Source organism: Bos grunniens, chromosome 10 (genome assembly GCF_055505025.1).
Source record: "Bos grunniens cultivar Pamir isolate PY7600 chromosome 10, Bosgru_T2T1.0, whole genome shotgun sequence".
Taxonomy (NCBI): Eukaryota; Metazoa; Chordata; class Mammalia; order Artiodactyla; family Bovidae; genus Bos; species Bos grunniens.
The window spans coordinates 74,349,913-74,377,593 of record NC_141174.1 but is presented as its reverse complement, the minus strand read 5'-3'; the positions used below and the strand labels follow the sequence as shown (position 1 = coordinate 74,377,593).

Genomic DNA, 27,681 nt, shown 5'->3' with positions numbered 1-27,681 from the left:
AACCACTGAGCCCAAGTGCTGCAACTACTCAAGCCCGTGTGCCTAGAGCCTGTACTCTGCAAGAAGAGAAGCCACCACAATGGGAAGCCCATGCGCGGCAATGAAGACCCAGCACAACCAAAAATAAATACTTAAAAAAAAAAAAACTGAAACTGCAGGAAGTGGTGTGGTCTGGCGACGACTGAATCTCAAGGTCCATGTTTTGCTCTTTCCCCTTCCCTCCATACCCTCTCTTTCCCCAACTGAGAACTTGCAGAGCAAGCAAGGGGACATGCGCAAACAGCACTACATCAGTGCCCATGATTTCACAGAGGGATATGCTGTGAACCCAGCTGCCCTCTTGTTTCCGGCAGGACCGCTGAGGTTAAAGAGTATAAGAGGATCCGGTCTACAAGCATGCTTTCTGCACACAGTAGAGAGAGCGGTGGGCAGTTTTTAAAGGAAACATCATTTTTGGCCAAGAACACAGATCTCAGGATATAGCAGGCAACATTTGACAAATGTTGACTGATTTGAATTGTTTTTACACACTGAAAAAAAATTTCCTCTAATTGAGAACAGTGATAGCTCTCTGGCTTTCTGTAATAAAGGAGGCAAAATCTGAGATTCTATCTCAATCATTCTGGACTTATGGTAGAGTCATTAAAAAAATAGCTAAAAAGTGAATGGCTTCATATAATAAGGCTTGCTTTAACATTATTAATTCATCCTTCCCTGAAAGGAAGTGAGTATTATAAACTGACTCGGAGACGTGACATCTAAATAGACAGCATTGCTGCGCCAGAGTAAATATTAAATCACATTACCGGACGATCCTTGGGGAATGGCCTTGCAATGTCAAGACCATGGGAAAATGATGCGAAATCAAGTTCACAGAAATTTGACTTTGATGTTCAAATTAATGAATCTCTCTCCTTGAATGTTTGCGGGGTTGTGTTGTGATTGAAAATGATTACACAATGACTATAAAATTCTGTGAAGAGGATGGAGGTTAAAATGGAAAGGATTTTGCTGTACGACCACACTTACATAACCTTTTGGTGAGTAATATTCAAAGTTACTACATGCTCCTCACTGTGTGGGGTGCAGAGGTGCAGAAAAGGCGGGCGGAGGGATGTGTGCTCTTTGTCATTTAGGGGCTCCCGGTCAAGTGAGTGATGGCTAGAATGGAGTCACGAAAAAGGCCCTACGGGGAAAGGCCCTCTTCCCATGAGGGGCACTTGACACTTGTCTGAAGAATGAGGAGGAGTTTGCTGATTATGGTACATGGAGGGTTAAAAGGTATTCTAGCTACACGTTTAGCTGTGAGAAAAGATACCATGTTCAAACACAGTATGTACTTAGTATGTTAGAGCTCAAGGCAAACATGAGCTGGTGGCCAGAGATATTATGGAAGGGTAGGCAGGGGTTGGCTCTTCAAAGTCTTCATTGAATTTGTTACAATATTGTTTCTGTTTAATGTTTTTGGGTTTTTGGCTTGGAGGCATGTGAGATCTTAGCTCCCTGCCTAGAGATCGACCCCGTACCCTCCGCACTGGAAAGTGAAGTCTTGACCACGGGACTGCCAGGGAAGTCCCCAGGGGTCGGCTCTCAGAGCATCTTTCACGACAGACTTCAGATGAGGTGCAGCTAGAATAAGAATTGTATTCAAGGTCCCACAGAGGGTAGATGGGAGTCAAAGCCAGATCTAGGTGACTTGGAAGCCATGCTCTATCTGACACCCTACTCCTTCCAGACTGAGGGGACAGGTGTAAGGCTGTAATTCAGAGCCCTCAACAGCTCCCAGACCTCCACTTTGATTTGGATCTCCTGGTGAAGGAGAGGAATGCGAGCTCTGACCAAGATCCCTTTCTGCTCAGTCACACAGTTTTCTCAGAGCCCACAGTTTGATTCCATTTGAACCAAGCAACACTGCAGCCGATGCTTGACCTCGACCCCTCCCAGTAAGGCTCAGTCATATCCCTGTCCTGTTCTGTGGGTACAAGATTCACATGGATACCTGCCATCCTCCTTGTAAGGGCATCTTGCTGAGGATGTGAACATGCACCTGCAGCTGTCCCCAGGCCCCTGATCATGTAGTCATAGCTGTCATGGGTTAATGCAACTTGACAGGAAACGTGGGGTAAGAAGCCGGTCACTGCCAATGACTCACAGCCCAGCTTCCCCAATGTCCTCCTAGAAATGTAGGAGCCTAAACGGCGCTCCTTCCAGGAGTCTCTTCTCTTGTTTTTCAGATTCTCCAGCATACAGAGAAGATCAGATAATCAGATAATCCCCCACTCAATCTCGTTCACAGAGGCACAAAGAACACACTATCTCTTCCTTTCAGCCTTCCCAGTGAGTCTCCCCAACCCCTGTGCCACCTGTCAGAACCTGGGCCACTATTTCAGACAACGTTCTGCTGTCTGCTCCATCACCTAACACCTGGTACAGCTGAGAGCGAGAAAGACAGTGCAACACCTTCCTGCTGTTGAAAGCCAGAGCCAACTAATCCCTCTGTTGGGGAACATCACTATTCCCAAGTGAGCGGAAGCACAGTGGAGAGTGTATTTAAGGCAGAGGCCCTGTGCCAAGAATGGTAAAAAGACATTTGCTAGGACTTCCCTGGTGGTCCGGTAGATAAGAATCCACCTGCCAACGTAGGGGACATGGTTCGATTCCTGGTCCGGGAAGATTTCACATGTCATGGGCCAACTAAGCAGTGCACTGCAACTACCGAAGCCCTCGAGCCCACGCTCCTCAACAAGAGAAGCTCCCGCAAGGCAACTAGAGAGTAGCCCTCTGCTCATGGCAACTAGAGAAAGCCAGCACATAGCTGTGATGACCCACTGCAGCCAAAAATAAAAGAAGTTAAAAAAAGACATTTACTGAGGAGGAGTCTGCAGGCCCAGAGAAATCAAGGCATCTCTAGAGTTCTTCCCCAGGAGCTCTTCAGATTACTGGTGTCAGAGCTATGGGCTCCTGCATGTTCTTCCTTCCTGTGCAGCTTCGTGGCTAAGATGCCCCATGCCCTGCCCACACAATATCCCAAGGAATCCCAGATCTCCTGGGGGAAGCAGCCTTATCTTGATCAGGCATGGAGACTAGGACATTTTAATTTCAGTTTCTTTCAAATTAAAATAAAGGTAACTGGGCTGAATACCACTGCACTGAGAGTTATCTAAACCTCTAACATCGTGACGCCAATGAAATGCAAGTGCATCGCCAAGTGCGCAGGACATTGTGACTCACGGGCGGCTTTCTGTCCAGCCCTGCCATGTGGGCAGGCCCCTGGTACCACGACGGCTTTCAGCCATCCGCTGCTGGCCTCCCTGTGCGTGGGAATCGGGGGGAGATATGCAACGAGCCTTTTGAGGGTAAACTGTGCTTATAGGCCGGAAGTGGTGCCAAGTGAAAGGAGTGTTATGGAGACTCTCTGTGGTGCTCTGAGCCTTTCTGGCTTCCCACAGAGGCCGCAGCACAGCGCCGAGCCATGCTCTGTGAGGTTGAGCCAAGAAAGGAATGGAAGGGAAGAGTCCCCTTGGAACAGGATCCTGCCAGCTGCCTGGAAGGCCATCTGACTTTTCTGCTGTCACAAGAGAAGCCTCTTTCTGCAGTGGTAAAGGTCTCCAAGTCGGGGTTTGTCCAGGGCTGAGAAGACCAGGAGGGAATGCTCGAAGAGGGGACAAGCCAAGTTGGCATTCTTAGAAAGGCATTTCCTTGGTCATAGGCCATGATGAGTCACCTCTTATCTTCCGCCCCTCCCTGGCTTCCCCTGCCTGTCCTGCCTCCACATCCCACATCCGAGGTGTCTCTCAGGGAAGAATGGGAAGACTCCTCTCTGCTCTTAGAACTTTCCTGTTGTTTTCTTTCGCTGCTCCTTTTAGCCAATTGCAATGCCCTAACTCATTTCCTGGAGGTAAAAATCTTTTACTCCATGGTCATAAAATTGAATTTAAAATCCTTGTGTGGGGAATCTTAAAAAAATAAAAGTGACAGTAACATATGGAGATGTGTTCTGAGAACCTGAATGGAGTCAAGGAGCTAACGCGCCATTAGAGAGAAGCAAAGAGAAGGAGATGCTTGAAGGAAATTTAGGGCAGAAAGCTCTCTTTTCTTCTTTTTTTTTTGGCCACACTACACAGCATATGGGATCTTTTCCCCTGATCAGGCATCAACCCCTTGCCTTTGTGCTGGAAGCTTGGAGTCTTAACCACTGCACTATCAGGGAAGTCCCAGGAAGCTCTCATTTCTTAATCTTTGAACGATGGGTGCAGGAAAGCCTAAATCTGATACAGGGTAACTAGGGGAGAAAAACCTCTAAGCCAAAGAGATTCACTGCTTCAAAAACTTTAGGACTGTAAGAGAGGGGAAAAGGAGTCTGACCCCCTGCTTCAATGAAGGTGGTGCTGAAAAACTGGCTTCTTCTGATTCATTATGAAACAGAGATGTCCCCATGGAAATTCAGCTGTAAGCCTGACACCAAGTCCTACACGAACAGAATCATCAATAACCCTTTATGGAAATCGTGTTGAGAACACAAATCAAGATCTGTGTCTGGAAAGGAGCAAAGAAGAGTGAAGCTAGAGATGAAGCTCCCGACGGAGATGCTGAGCCTCTTAGAAAGTGTGGGCTGCTATAACTATGGATACACTGTGCGAGCCTGTCTCATGCTTGGGTGCTCTTTCCAGAACAATCATAAAGTGGCAGAGCACCAAACTGTACATCAGGAGCTAGCTCAGCGTGTGATTCTGACCATCCAGCTAGATCAGACTCTGAGTGACACAGAGTCAAAACTTGGCTGACCGTTAAAGACAGAAGTTTAAAAAAATATTTTTCTCTCTACACATCAAATGGCAAATCTACATGTTTGAGGTGAACCTAGCTACCACAGAATGTGCTCTTCGTGGAGGCAGGTGAGGCACAGTGGAGCTAAGAGATCTGCAGAAAACACATGACAAGGAAAAGGAACTAGTAATTCTGTATAATGCGAATAACTGCAAGACGATGCCATGTCCAGAATTAAGCCTTCTCTGCACCTGAGAGAAATTACTTCTTTGATTTAAATAAACATAACACTGAAACTCATGCCTCCACGTTATCTTTGCTGTATGGGAGTGAAGCAATAAGACTTAAGTGAAAGTGTTAGTTGGCTCAGTCATGTCTGACTCTTTGCAACTCCATGGACTGTAGCCTACCAGGCTCCTCTGTCCATGGGATTTTCCAGGAAAGAGTACTGGAATGGGTTGCCATTTCCTTCTCCAGGGGATCTTCCTGACCCAGGGATTGAACCTGGGTCTCTTGCATTGCAGGCAGACGCTTTACCATCTGAGCCACCAGGGAAGCCCTAATAAGACTTAAAAGTAGTAAAAACAATTCAGAACGTATTAAGCAACAATAACATTTTCCAGTAGCCTCAGAGCAACACTGTCCATTCTTGTGATCCTTTTTGTTTTTTAGGGCTTTCCACTTTCCATTCAAGCCTTTCTCTCTTAAGACTTCAGTCTTCATCCAGGGTACACATTCCTCTATGAATTCAGTTTAAAAGATAAAAGAACTAAGTATTTATCATTGGTCTAATTTCCAACTCCGTTTTGTTCCAGCCTATTTTCTTTGCAGTCATAGTTCTACCTGGAAGTTTCAGAGCTTTCACTTTGAGAATAAAGTCAAAATCCACCTCACCTTGGATGCTCGAAAAGAGAAGGCCGTGGACTTGGTGTCTGACTTTCCCCGGTCTTGCAGTATAAGGCCTTGGTCTTCTGTCAAGGCCAGGTAGTGGCCTGTGGTGAGATGCCGGAGTCGGAAAGCCTGTCCCCATCTGATGTTACTGCCACTCCAGCTGGAAGATGGAAGAGAGAAGAAATTGCATTTACACAAAAAAATAGGTCTTTTTCAATATTTACCCTGTGCATTTTTACATATGTTCTGACTCAGTACCCTTCTACGGTACATCCCCTGACTCCTGGCTTGCTCTAGGACTGTGTTTCTGCCTCCAACTCATCACTTCTCAGTCTTCTGGCTAAGATCAAGTGTCTGTCTACAACTCAGCATGGCATTCTCTTGTGAGCTCTCTTCTAACATTTAAGATCACCAACAAGGAACATCGCCCTCTGGGCAGGTCCATGGTTTAATGTAACTGGAAGTTCCAAGCTTCCAAGTTTTCCTTCATTTCACTGAAATGTCTTGATGCCAAAATTACACACAAAAATGAGAAGCCCGCTTTTGAAGAGAAACTTGTTTCTGGGAAAGTGAGGCATTTCCAAATGCACGGTCTCCACTCAAGTATTTTACTACCACCACTAATTTGAAAAGACATACGCACCCCTACGTTCATTGCAGTATTAATTATAATAGCCAAGATACGGGAGCAACCTAAGTGTTCATCAATAAAAAAATGTGGCATATATGCATACACAATGGAATAGTATTCAGTCATAAAAAAGAATGAAATTGTTCCATTTGTGATAACATGGATGGATATTGAGGGTACTATCTAAGTAAAATAAATCAGACAGAGTAAGGCAAATGCCATATAATTTCACTCATATGTGGCATCTGAAAAACAAAACAAATGAGCAAACAAAACAACACAAAATTCACAGAGACAGAATAGATTGGTGGTTGTCAGAGAGAAGGGAGGTTGGGGAGGTGGGAGAAATGGTTAAAGGGGATCAAGAGGTACAAACTTCTAGTTATAAAACAAATAAGTCATGGGGATGTATGTAAAGTGCAGCATGGTAGTAATATATATATTATATACAGTAATAGTAATATATATATATTATTGACTATCATCACAATTTGAAAGTTGCTAAGAAAGTAAGTCTTAAGAGCTCTTATTGCTAGAAAAATTGCAATTCCATAATGGTGACATATAATAACTAAACTTACTTCAGTAATCATTTTGCAATGTAAACAAATGTCAAATCATTATACTGTACGCATAAAACTAATATAATACTGTATGTCAATCCTACTTTAATAATGAAAAGAATCCTCTCTTTAAGAGAAATATTTATGCAGTTTACACTCACCAGGGAGAGACAAATAATAAACAAACATAAATAAGTAAATATTGTGGAATGTTACAAGATATTAAATTCCATGGGAAAAAGTAAAGCAGAATAAGATGATTGCGATAAGTGAGAGTCCATGCTGAATGGGTTGTAGAACCATATGGTCCTACATCAAAAGGCTGGCATTCAATAAAAGTCATGGTAAGTGCTAGGGCAGAAATTATTCATTGAATAATCTGTATCTAATTATCTTTTCAGTTAGAACAAAATGTTTCAGAAATACATGTATCAATTTTTAAAATGACTCTCCCCTTGATCTAATTCTTTGGAGTACCAAAGAATCTAATTACATTAATAGAAGCCTTAAATTCTTCATGTTTAAGACTCTGGGGAAATAAAGAACCATAACTGGAACTATATATACATACTTATTTTTATTTTTTAAAAAGTTCATTAAACAAGAACCAAGCCCTAATATCCTGAAAAAAACAGAGTATGTTGCTATAAAAACTTCAACAGGCTTGAAAGAGAATATAAATGCCACAAGCCAGCTAACAAGTGGGTACTCCTTAGGACACCATACCCTTTCAGTCAGCCTCTTCTAGAGTTCCTCAATAAAAAAAAAATTGAATGTACCTGTATGTGTGTGTAAGAGAAATTCTAATATTTTCTCCTGATCACCAATGGATTATCTTGAGAACTCCCTGGAGGCACATACACCCCCACCCACTAGAGATTTTATTTTGAACATGTGTTCAGGCAGAGATGGAACAGAGAGCTAGAGGGGAAGGCAGAGAAAGAAAACAAAAAATGGCCACACTGACCCTCTGCTCTTACCCTGAGCAGTTTAGCTTGAGCCTAACTTGTGATCCCGCTCAGCAAAAGAAAAGTCCAGAGCTTAACTGAACTCCTCTGCAGTAGAGATGCCATGCCTTTACTCAAGTCCCTGTCTCCAAAGTCTTGGTGTCCTGTTCCGTCCAGCCAATTGTTTCTGACAAGTTCCGGTAAATGTGGTTTCCTTCAGAGCTACACGTCCAGGGATATTTTAGTCTTCCCTACCTCATGCCATCACAGCCGCCACTCTGTCAATTAAAGCTAACTTTGCTTTGGAGCCAACAAGGCTACCGGGAGGAGGAAGACTCACCTGGGTACCAGAGAATCTATTTAAGAAAATAAATGGGAGAAGAGCTTTGATGGCTTTCAGTGGACATGTCTATGCTTGCCTTTTATAACATAGCCACTGCAAGGGTGGCAGGAGCTGGGGGCTTGGATCAAGCAATAGAGCCTGCTAACTTCAGAGTCAAAGCAGAAGTCTTGGAAATCGTGTGTGTGTGTGTGCGCGCACACACACACATGTGTGTGCGTTGTGCTTTAAAAACAAAAGCAAAAGTCACAGACATTTCAGAATTTACCTCTGCCAAGTAACTTCTGAGAGTTTGCCAGCTAATGTAGAACAAATGTAACATTTAAGACAATAGGTTGTCCGGGAAAACAAACAAACAAACAAACAAAAAACCAATCTTGAAAAGAATGCAACCCTGAAGCTCCATTACCTTATCCGAAGGGGTTCCACTCTCCATAGCGATCTGGCTCTCGTGCCAGCTCCCCCAGCTTCATAGTATATCCTCCTGTGAACACAGGTGGAGATTAGATCTTCTGCACGTGATGTTGATCAGCACTGGGCAGGGGACAGTTCCCTGCAGAGGCTGCTCAGAACACGCTGTATTTCTCAGGACTCATAGTAAGCAAAATGAGAAACAAACCTCAAAGAAAGACACAATTTCCTATTCTCTCTTAAAAGGGAAAAAAGGTGCTAAAGGCGAGGGCAATGCTCACCACATACACGTCGTGGACACTCATGGACTGTCAGGCGTACAGTGAAAGGACTGTCTCCATCTCTACATCAGGAGTCAAAACAGTCCAGACACATATCATCAGATTAAGTACTGAATGCTCCGTTTCTTTCACATTCAGCTCCCTGATGCACTTTCACATCTTTAGAAAATGTATTTGTACTTGTAAAACATATGCAGTACAGGGTGAACTCATTTCCATTGTTCTAGGAAGCTGGGGACAAAGCTCTATGCTTAGCTACTGTGGTGTTCAGGGTTTTATTACTACACTTTCTCCCCTTTCCTGCATTAATAATCATCTTTTAAAGTGTTTTTAACTAAAAGTTTTATTTTGGACTAACTGTAGATTTATAAAAATGTTGCAAAGATAGTCCAGAGAGCTTCTGTAAAGTCTCACTTAGGTTCCTTTATAGTTATCATCTTACAATATGAAGTAGAGTTGTCAGAACTAAGAAACCAACATTGGCTCATCACTGCTAATTAAACTCAAGACTTTATTTCGATTTTTCCAGTTTTTCTATAAATTTTGTTTCCTGTTCCAGAGTCCTATCCTGGATGTCACATTTCATTTAGTTGTTATGTTTTCCCTGTTTATTTTGGTCTGTTGGAGTTTCTTAGTATTTTCTTATTTTTCATGCCTTTGCCAGGTTTGAAGAGTACAGGTCAGGCTTTTTGTAAAAATGGGTTTGTCTAATGTCTATCTGATGATTAGCAAAGTCTATTTTTTAAAATCTGCACAATAGGGAACAACTTATCTCTATCATATTATGATAAATTAAATGAACTATCCTCGTTTAAAGGTATGTCTCATGAATAGTGGTCCCTGATTACCGGGCATACTGAATCCAGATACTTTCTGAGAATACTGTGATTTTAGCTCAAGACTGATCATTTAACTTCATTTAATTTCACTAATTTAAAAAGATATCTCTACTGTAGAAGGTTTGGATGTATCACTACTGAATTACTCAAACCCCAGGAGAATCTTGACCTATGTCTTGAGACAACAGTTAATTAACAGAGGGGAAAGAGGAAAAGTGCAGTAATTATTTGTTTCTCCCAGGAAGTAATATAATTATGAGTTGCTTACAAATATTAATTTTGGGTGTCAGGTAGACCTGAATTTGAAGCTATTAGCTTCATGACTTTGCCAAGTTCTTTCAAATCTCTGTGCATCAGCTTCCTTGTCTGTAAAATGAACCTAATAGGGTATTTACGTCAAGGCATGGTTGTGAGCATTTAATGTGGTTTCTTTAAAGTAAGGAACATGTACAAAGATGTTCATGGATGTACAAAATATTGTGTACTGTTGATTTATCCAAATTTTGTTTATAGACACTTATGAACATGCATGGAAAGCTACATTACATGGCACAAAAATATAATAAAACACTACATCAACCATAGTTAACTTTGGTTCGTAGGATTATAGAAGACATTCTAAACTTTTTGCAAATGTACATACTATCAGGAAATATGTAGTAAGTATTTAAAAGAGAGGTCTAGCATCCCAGGTGTCTCTGTGCCAGGCCCAGAGTAGTAATGAGGCTGCTCTGACCTAGCTCCACAGGAAAATTAGTTGAGATTTTCACGGATGCGTCTCCATCCTCAGTGAGAGCAAAAGTGTCTCTCAGGTAGCGAAGGTGGAGCAGGTCACCTTAGGTCACATGATTTGAGGACTCTTCCTCTGACATGTAAAGAATTCTAGAAGGTTAGTTCTTCCCATCTAGGAAAAGGAGGCGGCTTGCTCCAGTGAATCTTGCAAGGTTACAGGGGTTGAAACAACCTGTTCCCATTCTCTAAAACAATAACCCCAGGAGAGGAGGTGAGTGGGTGGGGAACTGAGGCGTTCTGAAAGCGTGGCTGACAGCTCAGCCTTGGCTTCAGTAAGTGACTTACCCCAGGGTGCTTGACAAGCCCGAGGCAGAGCCAAGGATCAGAGCTCAGAACGCTAGATTATCCTTTTGGCTTTGCACCCTGGGAGGGTCAGCCTCTCATGGGCCTGGCTGCTCTCAGGTTTTACAAGGAATACAAACGATTTCCTCTGGAAAGCCAGCCCCATTACAGTGGAATCACTTGCATGATTTCTTGGCTGTGGGGACCTCCTAGAATATTCTCAACTTCCTATTTCTTTGCGCTCTCCCACATTTTGGTACTCCTGGCCATTCTGGCCCATTCTGGGGGTTTATCTGATGACTCATGACAATGATGAGGCTTATCACTCACCTCACGAAGACATCAAATAATGCTAAAGCATCTTGTGTTGAATGAGAGACCAGTGACTACAAAGATCCAAGTTCCAGTACAAGGAGCCACTGCTGACAACCCAGTCTCAACCCTTTCATGCTTCCTTACAAATTTTTTATTTTTTTTTATCTATTTCTTTTTTTATCTATATTTTTAATCTATTTCTTTTATTACAAAATACAAATTAGCTCACATGAAATCCTCAGTCAAAGGAAAGCTACCTTTACTCTTAACTCAATGATGGCATGCAAGCCTGGCTCGGGGGCCCATTCTGGGAATTCCTCTCCCCAGCATCTTCCTTCAAATTCTTGTCCAAACTTTCTTTTGGGTCAGGATCTTGTTGAACCACTCAACAGGAATGCCCAGAAAATGATAAGCTTCTCCAAGCAGCACAGTTTCTGCCTAGGCTGCTTCTAATTTCATTCTAAATGTAATGACATGTGAGAGTGTGTGTGTGTGTGTGTGTGTGCGCACACGTGCACGCACGCACGCATGTGTGCATGTGGAGGTGAAGGAGTGGGATAAAGGGCCATGTACATGTTATTTTAATTTTTTCCAAATTTCTTTCCTTAAAAAAGAATAAGAATGAAAAAAAAGAATAGGAATGGAAAGAACTAGTGAGTTCCAACGTGTTCCATCTTAGATGTAGACAACTCTGCACAACTACTCACAAAATTTCAGTTCTGCAAGCCTTCCCCTTAATGCAGCAGAATAAGATATTGTAGAGACAGCACTTGGGCTACTGCACAACCTTACAGTTTAAAAATAAGGAAAAGAAAATCGCACCTGAATAGGATCATATAACGTCATTTAGCATAGGGAATCTTTAATTCCAATGGACATCAACTCAGCCTCTTTTCTACTCAGAGATAACCGTGAGCCACGGGACGAGAATTAATCAGACACTTGCCAGAGGTCTGTGCTTTATGTGTCCTAGACACCATCTGGGTCACATCTGGTTCCCACAAAGGGACACACAGAGGACAGAGTGAGTAGGGAGAGGCTCAGAACAACAGACATTGCTGATGGATGGGCTTCCCTGGTAGCTCAGACGGTAAAGTATTCGCCTGCAATGCAGGAGACCAGGGTTCGATCCTGAGGAGGGCCTGGCAACCCATTCCAGTATTCTTGCCTGGAGAATCCATACGGACAGAGGAGCCTGGGGTTGGCAAATAGTCAGACATGACTAAGCAACTAAGCACAGCACAGCATTGCCAAGGGATAGTTTCTAAGAGTACAATAACACACTCAAGCACAGTGCTCCTGAGTGTCATTTAGGACATGAAATAAGGAAGGAGCCCTGGCTAGAGAGTTAGCATCTCTGGTTTTCAGGGTCCCAACTGAAATCATCCAGTGTGTGACCTTTGGCAGGAGCCTGAGTTAGACGGTTTCTAACATGTGTAGATGTGAACCTGTGTTTCTAACAAAGTAAAGAAATGCAGTTAATGAGGTTCCCACAGGTGTCATGCAAAAACAAAGGACGTATTAGACAACAGGGAGATCAGACTCACTGTTGTCTCAAGTGAAAAAGTGAAAGTGAAAGTTGCTCAGTTGTGTCTGACTCTTTGTGACCCCATTGACTATACAGTCCATGGAATTCTCCAAGCCAGAACACTGGAGTGGGTAGCCTCTCCATTCTCCAGGGGACCTTCCCAACCCAGGGATCGAACCCAGGTCTCCCACATTGCAGGTGGATTCTTTACCAGCTGAGTTACAAGGGAAGGCCAAGAATATTGGAGTGGGTGGCCTATCGCTTCTTTAGCGCATTTTCTCAACCCAGGAATTGAACTGGGGTCTCCAGCATTGCAGGCGGATTCTTTGCTATATCAAGTTCAGTTTAATTTGGATCTAAGACTTGAGTTTTTAAAATATATCAGGGTTTCACAATTACAGGGGCCAAGTTTGTATACTCTGTTCCTCTGTATATAAACAGAATACAAAAGGATGCTTCAGCATGAAGTTAAGATCTAGATTAACATCTTCCATCTCCTGACTTTGAATTCTGGAAACGCATCCACCGAGAGGATAACTAGAGGACCAGAGAAAGCGCCATCCTCAGCAGCTCCCTCTACACAGTCCCTTCGGCACTGTCCTCTGCTAAATCCAGCTCTGTCTGGATACTGACATTTGGTTTCTCCAATCCTATTTGGTGATAAGCAGAATGAAACCACTGAACTCCACCTTCATAGCACATAAAAGGGGGAGTAACAGAGATGATCTGCCTTTGAAGAACCTGGTGAATAATGTATATAAGTGCACAGACTCACTAGAATGATTACCCTGATTTCCATCACCAAAATGGGGGCTTCAGTCTGCAATTAAAGCTACCAGAAACTCCTTAGATTCCAGAGTAACCAAAGAAAACAATGGGATTGAAAAGCATGATGGAATTTCTTGCCTAAGAAGCAGCATGTGCATGCTATTCCTGTGAGCAAACTTGAGCATACTGCCTTTCCTGTTTCACAACTGCAACTCACGACTGGACAGAAGTCTGTCAGTTAACCAACACTTACAGAATTCATTGGCGGACATATCCAAATGCAAAATTTTTAGTCTGAGTCACTGGAGACAGGAGACAAGAGAAGGAGGAGGAAGCTATTGGCTTACCTGTGCTGGGAATCATTCTGGTCTGTAGATGGTATCGTCAAACACTCATCGTGACCATGGAAAAGACGTACTACATGCCCACCAAGTAGGTATCCTGTAACAGAATTATGTCCTACTATGAGCTGACAGGAAGCTGAATAATGAGAACATATTTGAGTCAGTTATTTTAGAAAACACAAAGAGAGAAGCATTTGGGAAATGACAGATTCCACGAGTTCAGGCCTCAGGTAGAAAAAAGCCAATTCTAACACTGAAAGTTAAATAGGGTTTCAGAGATGAACAAGCCCAGTATCAAAAGGGAAGGTGAAAACAATGTCAATTCATGTCATTAAAAGCCAAAAGGTTACCTGTAACTAATACAATGTATATCAACTATGCCTCAATAAAATAATACATTAAAAAAAATACACATACACACACAACCAAAAGGAAATTTGACTTGCTGCTCTTAGGAAGATAAGGATTTTCCAATTGTTGAGGACATAAATAGACCCAACACCAAGTTCCTGGATAAGCTCTTACAATGTGGATGTGTACATTTTGTGGTAAGTTTCAAATAAAATTGCAGTCATGAGAAAGTAAGATGATACTGGGAAAGGAGAAGCAAACTTATTCTGAGCTTTCTTAGGAGTAGCTAGTTTTCGAACATGTTAAATAAACACAGATCAAACCTGAATGCTATTCCAACACCAAGAGAAGGCAGAATGACATTCCAGAATCCCTGAGTGGCCAAGCAGAGAGGCAGCTGTCACCTAGCCCTTAGCTTTCACAATAAGGAAAGGAATCTCAATAGCCATGGAGTTCAGAGATGGATAGGAAATAATGAACTTCAAGGACATGATGACCAAATAGTCTTCAAATAAACGGCAAGTCTCCATTTAAAAAACATGGTAGCAGGGGAAGGGTCCCAGTATGAACTTTACTTTACATGAAGAAGTGGAATTTGTCATCCCTTTGAAATAAAAATTTCTCCCAACTAGTCTGTTCTCAGGAGACATATGGACTTAATATGTTCAATGTCTGTATCAGGATTTTGAGAAAATCACATAATTAGATCACTTCAGGGCCTGTGAAACTATTTTGAGTGTTGGATTATAATAGTAAGAAGGAAAAGTCATGCCAGGGGAGAAAAGGGTGTTATCAATACATCTTATACAGGGATAGTCTTGATATTCCCTAGTTCATTTTCTCCATCTGTCCAGGTAAGGCAAGTTCCTCTTAAGCTTTCCTCAAATGTTTACAAGTCATTTTCTCATCTTCCTCTCTTTTACTGTACAAATATTTACAATTGTATATTTTTTTGCATTAAAATAATTCATGATATACTGTAGGGGCACTGTTAACAGCCAACTTATTTAGAAAGTTAACCCCTTCCATGATCACGTTCTTGATTAAATGATCTATCATCTTACGACGGCACAGCCATGCTCCATTTGCAGCCCATCATTTACAGTCCCTAGGCTTCTCCAATCAATATTCTATGGCACGGAGGAAGCTGCCAAATGCTGGCGCATTACAACATTTCTTAATTGAAATATACCAGGGCAATAATCAGGAGAGAAGGGTCACGAGGAGGAGCACTCCTTTTCTCAAGGGCTGAAGTGGGTTTCTCACCAGCAGATGCTGAGAGAACATTTTGCAGAGTCAGATAACGCAAGTGATCAGCTGCCCAAGCTCTACCACAAGGGCACTCAAAACTTTTAAAAGCATTGTTGTGAAATGATTTGCAATTAATCTCCACAAACCCTCTTGTGGGACTGGGCATTAATATTATCCCTATAGTGGAAATGAACAAAATTAACGCAGAGAAGATTCGGTCAAAACTTCCTCAGGGAATATTTTAACCTGGGATTCCTTGGTTCCTGAGAGAAAGGGAATGACTGACAAAACATTTAGAGCAGTGGGTGAATTCTGGTGTGAAAGAAGAGAGCTGAACACATCCTGCCTTTGAAAAGCCTTCCTTCAGTTGCCAAAGGAGTTAAAAATTTGCTGCTTACTCATTTTTCAAGTTAGCTGTGATGCCTCCTGAAACTGGGGTATCACCTTGACAACTCTCAATTTTCCATTTTCCAACATCATCTAATAGAAAGAGGTTTCACAGACTCAAGATTTAAAATAGGGTTAGAACCTGTGATATGAGTATTTTTTAAAAATTCTGATCTTGCTATAAAGTCCTAGAATGTGATGTGATAACCCTTAGGTCACTGGCATCTGATTATCCTGCTCAGCAGTGATATTACCCATGAGTAAAATAAGGCCAGTGTATTTATTATATAACTTGAAAGGTGTTATTGACTTTGCCTAGCTCCAAAAAATAGAATATGCTGAACAAACTTTGATGATCTTACTTCTAAGGGAGAAATAAAATATGGAGAAAATGCCATTTGTTATTTTTAAATGGACTTCCATAAATATAAGTAAAAACAAATGGCCAAACATCCTTTTATTATACAGAAAGTCCTCCTCCCACCTGTAGAGAGAGATGCATTGGGGAGAAATATAAAAAATATCACCTTCTTGGCAAATAATGTCTTCTAAAATTGAACCTGCTAAGGTCTGTATACTTATAACCATAAATAAAACTGAAAAGTCAGTGGGAGAAGAAAGGTTTGTCTCCAAGGTCCTGAACGCACACAGTGCCAAAACAATGGTACATTGAAAGAATTGAAAAATCATGTCAGAAGTGCTCATGAAATCAGAAATCAGGACAGGAAATAATCCATATTAACATGAGAGAAAGGAATTCAGGTGAACCAAAAATCACACTAAGTGGGTACCGAGACACCCGTGCCAGAACTGGAAAGTCGCAAAATACGTCAATATACGTAGCACAAGACAAACAGGCGGGCTGAGAGCTGGACGCACAGAAAGAAGCACACCTTCTTCGATGCTACTTCCTGAGCACGTAGGATGTACATTCCAGAGTGTCTGCATAAAGGAGGCGTCCACTTGTATGTTACCGTTTGATATTGAGAGATGCTGCAGCAGAAACAGAAATGAGACACCCTTTAAATCGCCAGGCCAGTCCTGACAGAAGCAGCTCACCTAGAACTTCAAGGATTACTCTCATCGGGCTTTTTCTACCTAGACTGTGGGAGAGTGCTCCACCCCATCTCGAAGCAGCTTCCAAGTGGGACACTTTATTCAGGGAAGAGGAAGTATGCAGCTACAGAGGTGGCAGACATGCTGACTTCATCCCCTCAGCTGGATCTCAAATTCAACAGGAAGTTACAAAACATCTATCGTTGGCAGGAGAAGGGGACTTACAATTGGGAAAAATTAATCCAGCCTTTGGTCTAGACAAAGTAAAATCTGCTGGCAGAACTGGTGCTGAGAAACTTAAAAACTTACCTCTGACATTTCTCTGATCTGTAAGGAATTGCCCCCATCCCTTAAGGGCCTGATGTCAATGCTGCTTGACATCTTATATGGTATGCAAATACCACTACCAGGGGCAAAATTTCACCTGCCTTTTCCAACCACTGTGACATCCCACACTCTGAAACATGTCCAATTCTCTTTCTCCCTCCAATTATGTTTTTATATCCAACACTTTCTGGCTTGTTCCTAATTAGACAAGAGCTAACCAAAGTGATAAACTGAGTCCCTGGTGGCTCAGATGGTAAAGAATCTGCCTGCAATGCAGGAGATCCAGGTTTGATCCCTGGGTCAGGAAGATCCCCTGGAGAAGGGAGTGGCTATCCATGCCAGTATGCTTGCCTGGAAAATTCCATGCACAGAGGAGCCTGGCAGGCTTACATTCCATGGGGTCACAAAGAGTTGGAAGACTGAACAACTAACACTACTATTAAAGGAAACTAATGTGTCAATTGTTGGCTTTTTAGGAAGTGCCTGGGGGCATTTAAGCTGGGAACAGTGCTTTAATCTAAAAAAAAAAAAAAAAAAAAGTTACATTCCAGGCCCCATGACAATATGGCAGGAGAGACAATTTAACCATGTCTCAAGTATACTGGGTAAAGGTAATCTTATCCTACCCAATCGGATGTGGTTCTGTTTTCCCTGGCCATCCATTCCTAAAAGAAGCAATTCTGGAAATGAAAAAGGCTTGTGTTAGGAGGTACTTACAAGGTATCTCTCAGAGGACACACTGACGAGGATGAGGTCATCACCAATTCGAACCTTTTCTCCCTCAGACCTCTGCTTGGAAGCGGGATGAATGGTCCACCAACAGGCTTCTCCTGCACAAAGGCTCCTTGAGTTAGTGACTGCATCACAGAAGTCAGTGTCCCTAACTCTGCCCCTCATCCTCCTTCCTCCTGTTCAGAATCCCTGAAACACACACACACACACACATGCACACACCCTCCAGACCTCAATTTCTATTTATCTATAAGCATTCCAGTTACCCCCACGTCTGCTCTTGAGTATGTTTATCATTTTCATTTTCTTTACAAACAGAAAGACAGTGTTTGGAGAAGAACACTGGAGCCCAAAAGCTATAGAAGCCTTTGAGTATTTTTAATACATACAGAAAAACGATATTTTTTTCATATGCACCTACAAATATTTCAGAAATAACTTCATTGGTCTACTGACCACTTATAGACCGTTATCTTTGCCTCACCCCTTCCCCATGAAATTCTACTAAATCATCAGTAATTTCACTAGAAAAAAAATCAGAAGTTTTCAAAAGGTCTAAATCTATAAGGTCTAAGACAGCAGGTGAGAAATACATAGCAAAGGAGAAAAATTGATATTTTGGGAAAAGGAATGTTGAAAGATGCTTTTAGCCAAGACAAAGCTACAACTGCAGTCTCTGGGTAAGAAAATGGATTGAGAAGTTGATCTTAAGAAGTAAGGCCATTCCTGCTACATATTCTCCAGAAATTCTGTGGAATTGGAGATAACAGTTCCTTATGAAGGCAACCATAGAAGATGGGGTTGAAAACAGGAGGAGTGGCTGAAAGCTTTAAGGGAACATTTGATCTTTTTCTCTATCCTGCATGCCAGGCAACTCTTCCTCCTCCAGTCTACAGAAGAATAGAAGTGATATCCGTGGAATGACAAACCACTCCAGGTATCAGGCACTGTCAGACGTGGAACTAAAGAGTATCGCTGAAAAAGGAGAGTAATTAAAATTCGATGCTCTGGTTAGTAAAATCTCAGCTCCCTTTCCTCTACCTCCGTTCCTCAGCTTCCAGAATGCCAGCCGTGATGCTGAACCATCCCCGATCCAAATGAAGATTACTGTTTAGTTTGGAAGCAAAACTACCCAACAAAAACCATACTGCTGTTTGGGCATATCCAGTGCAATGTCCAGGTCCCTGCTAGATTATCCCAAAGTGAAACTTAAGACACGGCAAGCCACTCACACAGTTGGGGCTTCCTGTCGGTTTTTACTGCCTCGATCTAAACATCAACTGGGACCAGGGATAAGCTGACATGTAAGGAAAGTCTCTAACATGAACAACAGGAACAAACCAAAAAGTGAGGAAAGGGGAAAAATGAAGATTACAGAGAGCTAAAGATAACTTCAAACAATTCTTAGAATTAATCATCTCAGAGGCATAAGAAAAAGTAACATTCATGAAGCAGCTAGGAGAGTATCCATGAAGGGTCCCTTCAAAGAAAAAGAAATCTCTTTGATCCTGAAAAAGAGAGAAAGAAACAGGAAGGTTATAGGATAAAGTTGAAAATTTTTCCCACAATGAAGAATGAAGAAAAGCAGATTAGAAACAAGACTGCAAAGAAAATTAGAAAACCGACCTAGAGGAGTTTCAGAAAGCAGTAAGAGAACATAAAGGGAGAACATTAACTAAAAGATATTTGACTTTTCCCAAGGCTGAAAGACAAACATTTTTATAGTGAAGGGGCCCGCAGAGTCCCTAGCACAGTGGAGAATGGACACACACAAACACACACACACACACACACACACACACCCACCAGGGTCCACTCCTGTGAGACTAAGAACAAGAAAGAAAGAAAAAAGAACAATAAAGATCCAGGACAAGACAGCACTGTGGAACTGTACACATCAGGGCCAAAGAGAAGATCCAGATATCTCAGAAAATATAAACAGGTCACACACCAAGGATCAGGAAGCATAATGTGGACAGACATCTCAACAGCCAGACCAAAAGCTAGAAGAAAACAAAAAACCTTCAGGATGCTGAGAAAAGAATATTTCCCATGTAGAATGCTTCTATGAATTACTTGTGAAGCTGAAATTAAGAAACTTTCAGACAACAGTTTGTCTCCCATGGATATTTTCTGTAAAAGTTACGGGAAACGGGCTCCCCCAAAATGGTGTGATCAACCAATAAGGCAGGAAAACATGAGATCTGGAAAATACAGAATCTTGGAGAGAGGAAACAGGAATTTCCCTCATGACGGTGTATGTTTCTAAGAAGATGTAACCAACAGAACAGCTATTGTGACTGGATCTAATCAGGGACAGTTACTGTTCTGTGGGGCAGTTTGGAAATAAATGACTAGGTCACGGAAAGTAAAGCAACAAACAAGACAATTATTAAGTAGTGGAAAGCACAAAAGTAATACCACAAAGTGAACTGACCATAGTATATCATGAGTCTCATTTGCAAATAAAAGTTACAGTTATGCCAATGTAAGTAGTTAATATTGACTTGATAGTTATATAAAAGTTAGGTGCAAATATACTAGGCAGGTGGAAGGAGAAAATAGAGAAGAGAGGACCACAAGAGGTGCGTTTTTATTATTCATTTAGGACATCAATATATCATGCCCAATCTGGAAAGAATAACTAAAGATCAGTAAGCCATATGACTATGCACAGTGGGAAGTGTACTAAAGGAGCTGGACGTGGATGCCTGAGAGAGGTGGGGTCCAGAGCAGGGAGGCGCGGGGCAAGAGGTAGATGCTTTCGGTACGCAAAAGAGCACTATGTCTCTCTTTATGTACAGGTATTACTTTGATTCACTTTGGATAAATACATATGATGACACTGATTACACTTTAATTAGACTTAAAATTTTGTAACAGAGGAGGCTGGTCTCTACATTCGAAGAGGAAAATGACAGGCGTGTATCCATCATGTGCACTGGACCACTGAGGGGGGTCAGGATGAAGGGGTCCTAAAGAGATGCATAGGAGAAGAGCACCGTTGCTCTCTCTCCCTCTCCTGGGGACAGGGCAGTGGTCTGGAGCCCAGGAATGGGCCAGTCCCCACGTCAGCAGGGTATGTGAGGGCCAGTTGAGGGTCCTAAAATACCTAACACCTTTTGGTGTTTTTTTCCTACCAAAATACCTTTCGGTGTTTTTTTCCCCCAATTCTAAACAAATCCTAAATCTATGTCTAGAAAACAACAAAAACTTTTCAAAGGGAAAAAAGAAAGAACTCCTTAAGCAAAACCAAGGGCAAAATGGTCATCAGTTCTGTTAAGTCAGTCAAATCATTTCACTGTGTAGGGGAAACACTTCCAGAAATATTCAAGAAACTGCTTCCAAACTTCTCCTCACATTCTCCTAGAGATTCAACTCAACTATTTGTTTTCAATTCAAAAGCGGCTTCTGAGTGAAAAGTGCATTCCCAGGATGACCTGGGTAAATGAAGCAATGCTATTCTGTTGGTTCCTGAGCAACCCTCCTCTTAAAGAGAGGAGACTCACCCCAGGCCTTACTGAACTGTATCTGACCGGCCGGGAAGTTCTTCCCCTCTCCCACATATACCAAGCTGACTCTCTTCAAGGAGAATATGAAATGGGTTGGGGATGAGGGAGGTAAAATAAATTATTTTAGGCTCTAGGTTTTCACGAACACCTGGTCAACCCTGTCCCCCCGTCTTTCTGCCAACGTCAGCTTCTGAAAAGCCAGCTTGAACCTGGGCTGATGCATGTGTTTCCCTCATCTGTTAGCAGAATTCATACCCAGTTTGATTTTAGGAATTTGGGGTAAAAAAAGTGGTAGAATGAGTAATATTCTCTGCTATTTCCCTATATTTTTATTGAAGCCTCTAGTAACTAAAAACAAAAAACAGGTTTCCTGAACACATGACTAGAAAGTGGTTATTTCTCAAATTTCTTCCCAAGTCTCAAAAAGTCTAAAGTCATTTTACTGGTATAAATAGTGTGACCATATATGACTTTTCTGATTATGTGCTCCAAGACAGACAGACAGTTTATATTTAGAGGTCAGTCAGCTTACACTCAGAATGTGTCACGTCACTCATTTTGTAATTTTCAGCAAAGGTTGACAACACCTTAGAGGAGATTATATTTTAAGAATAACACGCTTTAGCTGGAAACAAAGCAACCTCAGATCATATTCAACTATAATCTGACTTTAGTAAAACAAACAAACAAACAAAAAACCAAACCTAGTGGGCTGAGGCAGGCCCACTCTTCTGCTCTGTATAAAAAGGGGAAGAGGAGGAGAGGTAGGGGGCTTATGTCAGGTGTTCTTGGACATGACTATGTATGATCCAGAAATAACAGATCCAGGTAAACTCTAGATTCCTTCCCGCCAGATTAAATCTAGGTTAATCTCTAGATTTTTAAATTTATTTTATTATAAATTTATTTATTTAATTGGAGGCTAATTTTAAAACAGGTTAAACTATAAGTTTTTTTTTTCTAAATCATATGTAAAATCAGATAATCTTGGACCATCTCCTTATGAACTGCTGTAGTTTTAGAATAATTACACGGACACGACTGAACTGAACTGAACTGTCCTTCTTTGACCCCAACAATGGAACTCCCCTCCTATTTGGGGGAAAATGTCATATTAAAGACTGTCTCCAGTGAGACTCTTCCTGCCGTGTGACCTAGGCTGTTTGCTCTTCCCTGGCCTTTCTTCCTGCCCAATTTCTAAGCCTGGGGCTCAGCTTCAGAGGAAGTCTATGTAACATCCTTCCAGTAAACTCTCTTTCTGCTTGAGTTAACGGAGTCAGTTTCTGCTGTCTGCAACCAAGAATCCTGATTGGTCCTTAAGCCCAACCTCTAAACGGAGCAGAAATTACATACGTAATGCCCTTGGCAGACAGATTGCTCATGAATATTTCCAGCCACAGGAAACACCTTCCATCTCGAGGCCAGCTGTTCCTTTGCTGGATACTGCAGATATTACAAAGTGATTTCCTTCACTGAGATGAAACGGGCCTGTTTTCTACTTCTATCCATTGTTCCACTGGTCTTTGGAATAACCTACAGCAAACCAGCCCCTTGTTTGATTAACTAGAAACATTTGTTGATAGTTATCTTAGTCTTCTGTTGTTCATTTAAACCTGCATCGTCCTGGTTACCATCTTTTTTAGGATCCACCACTTGACTGTCATTTTTGATCGAACTAAAATAAAAAAAATAGCCAGTGTTTCCCGTAGTATATGATGTATAGTGCTAGTAGTGGAGGGCGATTAAACAACACTGAGTCATATAGTGAGAAATTTCCTTTACTACTTTCAAACCTTTTGGTTCTAACAGAAAGTTTTCAGTTTGGAGCTTGTATACCATGAACACTTTTCTAATATTTGCCAACATTCTTCAATTATTGAGTGACACGGTTTTCTTTACATTATATTCTCTTTTTACAGCAAACAATACCAGTTTTCTACTTACAGCAATGATGTTAGTTTTGTCTATAAAATTTTAAACACAAAAGTAAATTTAAGGAAAAATATAAATTAATAATAAAGTTGATGCACAGGAATGGCAAATCTATGAAGGTGGATATCATTGACTAACATCTGGGAAACACTGCTTTAAAAATAGCTGATTCGCTGCAGAACAAAATGGGACTACTTTTTTAAAATCTAGACTATACTTTATTATGTAAACCTTCATTATGCTTTGTTTTTTAAAGCGGTTATTCATTACCATTGGTTTTTATGTGGAATAACTTCTCTACTATTTTCAGTATCTAACCCTAAAAATTGTTTTTCTTTGAGACTCTGGCAGACTGTGGTTAAAGCCTCGTGCTCACCTTCATTTTGCATTCCTATGTTTTCATTCTGCATTCCAATAATATTCTTTATTATTATTCTTCTGCAGAGTTCTATCAGACCTATTTCTTGACCAGGTTGGTGTGGAATCCCAAATGATTTGCATCCAGCCTCCTTCTCAAGACCCCCTAGCCCAAGATCCCACTGATCAACAGATCTAGGGTGTGTTGACTTACCTGTGGCATGTTCCCGTAGACCTACATCAAAGGCAAGTTTATCCGTCTGGGATCTTGATGTGGTCAAACATGTTAGATACTGTGGAATAAGAGCAGATGCTAGTGAAGTCATACTCTTCTCTCGGATCTTGGCATCTCACCATTAGCTGGCTTCTCAGTTTCAACACTGAGCTACTATGAAAAGGGCTTCTTTATTGTTCATGGCTACAGTGCTTCTGGGATATATTTTCATAATGTATTTAAAACCTCAAAGATGTTCTTATCTGATGACCCAGTGATTTGACTCAAAGGACTATGAGAAATAAGTTTAAATAGAAAAAGTTTGAAATATGAAATATGTTTTAGTTCAAAGATACTCTGAAACTTTTAAACTGAGAATATGAATAGAACATAAATGACCAACAATAATGGAAAGGTTGATAAACTCTGGTACTTCATTTTATGGAATATTATGTTACCATGGAGAATATTTATCAAGAGTGTAGAACAGTATGGAATATAAACAAAACAGTGTACTTGTATGGTTGCTACGTATGCAAAGTTCAAATGCCAGCAACCAGGCTAAAGGGAATTACACCAAACTGATAGCAGGTTGTCTTTGGACAGTGGGAACATCCATGATAATATCCTCATTTCTTTTATTTTCTGTTTTTCAGTTTTTTTATTAGCTTTAAAACTTCTCAAGTAATATCTGATTTTTTCTAATTATAAAAATACACGTGCATGTAAAATTTAAAAATTATTTTCAAAGGTAACTTAATAAAGGAAAAAAGTCCACAGCCTATTCCCTGCCTCCTTTATTGACAGCCACAGCAAGTGGTCTTAGAATTGGACTGAGAGGCAGATACGCATTTGGCACAAACTTTCTGAGTTATAATTCTAATTCTCTGCAACAGGAAAACACAGAATCATTGTATGGTATAGACATCTCTCACTGGCTTTATTCTCAGAGCTACTCCTAAAAGGAACTGGCTAGTATAGAGTTCATGTTAACTGTGAGTGGGATTTCTTGGGAGTAGAGGGCAACCAACCTAATGATGAATAATGTAAACCTTCCTCTTTGTAGCACAATGCTAGCCTGAGTTTTTAAAGGCAAGAGAAGTATACTGTTTGAGCTTTTATTTATTCTATTTAGGGAGAAAAAGAGAGGTGCTAGGGTTTTATTTACCCTATGGATAAGCACCAGATTCCTAAAGATAAATGATCACCTCTCAGTTCTAGAGATTGCCAGGGTGCAAAATTTCCCTACTCTCAAATGGTCCCCATCTCCTGCTCAGATAACCTTCCATTTGGTCATTTTTGTTTGTCCTTTGCCACAAGGGACTATCACAGATGAATGTTCAGGCTGAAAAGGTCAACTTCTTACCAGTGTTCAGGAAAAAAAGAATGCTGCAATAAATAAATTATTTAAGAAGCAGCTGCTGTTCTCCCTGCCAATTTGACAGTTCAAGCTTTGAGATGAATTTTGCAGTGTCCGCTGCAGGTGTAAAACGTATGAAAATAAAGTCCTGAGTTAACGTAACAGTTTTCCACTGGGATTAGAGAAAGAAATGTTCCTTACACTGATAGTAAGGGAGAATGATACATGTAGGAACTGGGGGTAAATATCCTTAGAATTGCCTCATATTATACTTGACTGAGGTCATGATATTCCTCTTAACACTCCCTGCAAAAGAACTGGAATATTTGAATTTTAAAAATTACATTTATTAAAACTTGAAAAAAAATTCAAGTTATACTGAGTTATCTCATTTCGGTTAATTCTAGTTCTAGATCCCTGAATAGTTATAGCTTGATCTGCTTTCTGTGACTGCTCTTCTCTTTATCTGCCTCCTGCCTCTGGATTAACATAATACCTTCAAATTCAGGAATGAAGGACCAGATAGCATCCTATTTCCTTTAGCTAGTAAAAGAGAAATTTCACAAAAATCCCGTTTGATTGATTTTCCACCTATGCTGGTTATCCTTATACATGCGAGTCATCAGTTATTCCAGGTTTATCTGATTATCCATTCAACAAATATTTTCTAAGCATTTAGTATATCAGAGCACCACACTTGGTCAAGTTAGGTTTAGTTACATAAATTTAAAAAAAAAGACATAATCCTTTTCCTTATGGAGTGGGAAGGAAGGTGGTCAGACGTTAAGCAAACACAGATGTACAACTGCTAAGTGAGGTAAGTTACTAAGACAGTAATGTACTATAATTTCCATTCTGAGTGGCTCCTGCTGATTTCTTAACCTGACTGAGACACTCGCTGGCTTCCCACCCTTTCCCTCCTCCTCAGCCTCCTTGAGTGGTGACAGCGATCCAGGTGAGCTTACCATGCCACTGAAGGAGTGCCGCAGGAGAATTGCGTGGCCATACAGCAGGGTCCTGTGGCCACCCCCTTGTGCTGCCTGTGGGGAAAGAGGGCAAGAAGTGTCAGCACAGGCCAGGCGTGGCTACTCTGAGGGCAAAGCATTCTTGGAGGACACACTACAGAGGAAAGACCCATGGCGAAGCTCCCAAGGAATTCATTCTAGAAGCAAGTGGCCAGCCTACAGGCGGGGGGGTGCGACTGGTTGACCGCAGCCATGCAACATCCTTGGGAGAGGGCGAGTGGGGCCAAACCTCTTCTCCAGAATGGCCCCTGCCCGGGATCAGCAGAAACCCAGAGCTGTTCTATCAGAAAAGCACGTGGATGAGATAGGTACTGCTTACCTTCCTTTGAAACTTCTCAGAAGCGTTCAGTGAGAGAGAGAAACAAATGTGATGTAACTACAGCCTAGTGACAGAAAGGCAGCGTACGGGGTGGGAGGGACAAGGCATATCATATACTCAGTCTGTGCCTTGTGGACTTTTTAAGGCACCTGTGCCTCCTACTCGCTCACTTAAACAGGTCTAATTTACCCTCATTTCACCAGTGAGTGATGGCTCCGATATCTGGGTCTTTAAAAGGGTAACCAGTGATGGGGAATAGATATCTCCTCTACTTAAGGGGCCGTTTAGGTGCCCTCTCTCTGCCCCACCAGGCAGCACCACTCTGGCTGTCCACTCAGTGGCAGTCTGAGCAATGGGACAGGCTCAAGAAGAAGAGACAGCCCCACATAAAGCCGTGGTGTCTGCCTCTTGCTTTTCCTTTTATTTGATTTGCACAACCATGATCTGAAAAGTATTGACATGATAGGAGACAAAACCATTATGTATTCCAGTGACAGGTGACCAGGTAACATGGAAAACTGAAATCTATAGAAGATTCTAGATTTGTTTCCCCATCATTTTCAACCTTTTACCCAAGTCTCTCCCTGTCATGTGAACTTACCCTCAGAGGCAGTCACACTTTTTTGATCACACACTCCTTTTAGGAAAAAATATGTGAATGTAGGCTCCCATCCCCAAATATACATAAAAAGAAAGTTCAAAGCCTGAGATTAAAAATTAATATGCAGAGAGTAACATGGAAACCTACAATACCATATATAAAATAGATAGCCAATGGGAATTTGCTGTATGATTCAGGGAACTTAAACAGAGGCTCTGTGATAATCTAGAAGGGTGGCATGGAAAGGGAGATGGAAGGGAGGTTTGGGAGGGAGGGGACATGGGTGTACCTATGGCTGATTCTTGTTGATGATTGAAAGAAAATCACAAAATTCTGTAAAGCAATTATCCTTCAATTAAAAAACTAAAGTGGCAAAAAAAGAAAAAAAAATGTTGGCCAGCCAAGGTAGAATAAAAAAAGTAATCATACAGAGAAATTCTAATGTTTTCTTTCCATAAGCCAAGGGCACCCCTTACGCATGGTATTTTAGCCAGTGCTTCAGAGCAGCAGCCCAAGGGCTGGTTTCAGGGTCTGCTCCTCTCCTGTGTTGACCCTCCT

General features: G+C 41.5%; 1 protein-coding gene across 7 annotated transcripts in view; it reads right to left on the bottom strand.

Annotated features, from left to right (window-relative positions):
* The window catches only part of RYR3 (ryanodine receptor 3), a 565,051-nt gene that overhangs the window by 288,376 nt on the left and 248,994 nt on the right, over window positions 1-27,681 (bottom strand). For all 7 annotated transcript variants that reach the window (XR_015135045.1, XR_015135046.1, XM_086322065.1 and 4 more), the window contains exons 4-10: window positions 26,144-26,218; window positions 23,819-23,897; window positions 17,789-17,901; window positions 16,582-16,681; window positions 13,703-13,796; window positions 8,549-8,623; window positions 5,662-5,818 (exon numbers count right to left, since the gene is read on the bottom strand). Coding sequence is in view for 5 of the 7 variants with exons in the window: in XM_086322065.1 (XP_086178191.1) it covers window positions 5,662-5,818; window positions 8,549-8,623; window positions 13,703-13,796; window positions 16,582-16,681; window positions 17,789-17,901; window positions 23,819-23,897; window positions 26,144-26,218 (693 nt within the window). In the remaining 2 variants the exon portion in view is untranslated. The remainder of the gene's footprint in view (window positions 1-5,661; window positions 5,819-8,548; window positions 8,624-13,702; window positions 13,797-16,581; window positions 16,682-17,788; window positions 17,902-23,818; window positions 23,898-26,143; window positions 26,219-27,681) is intronic.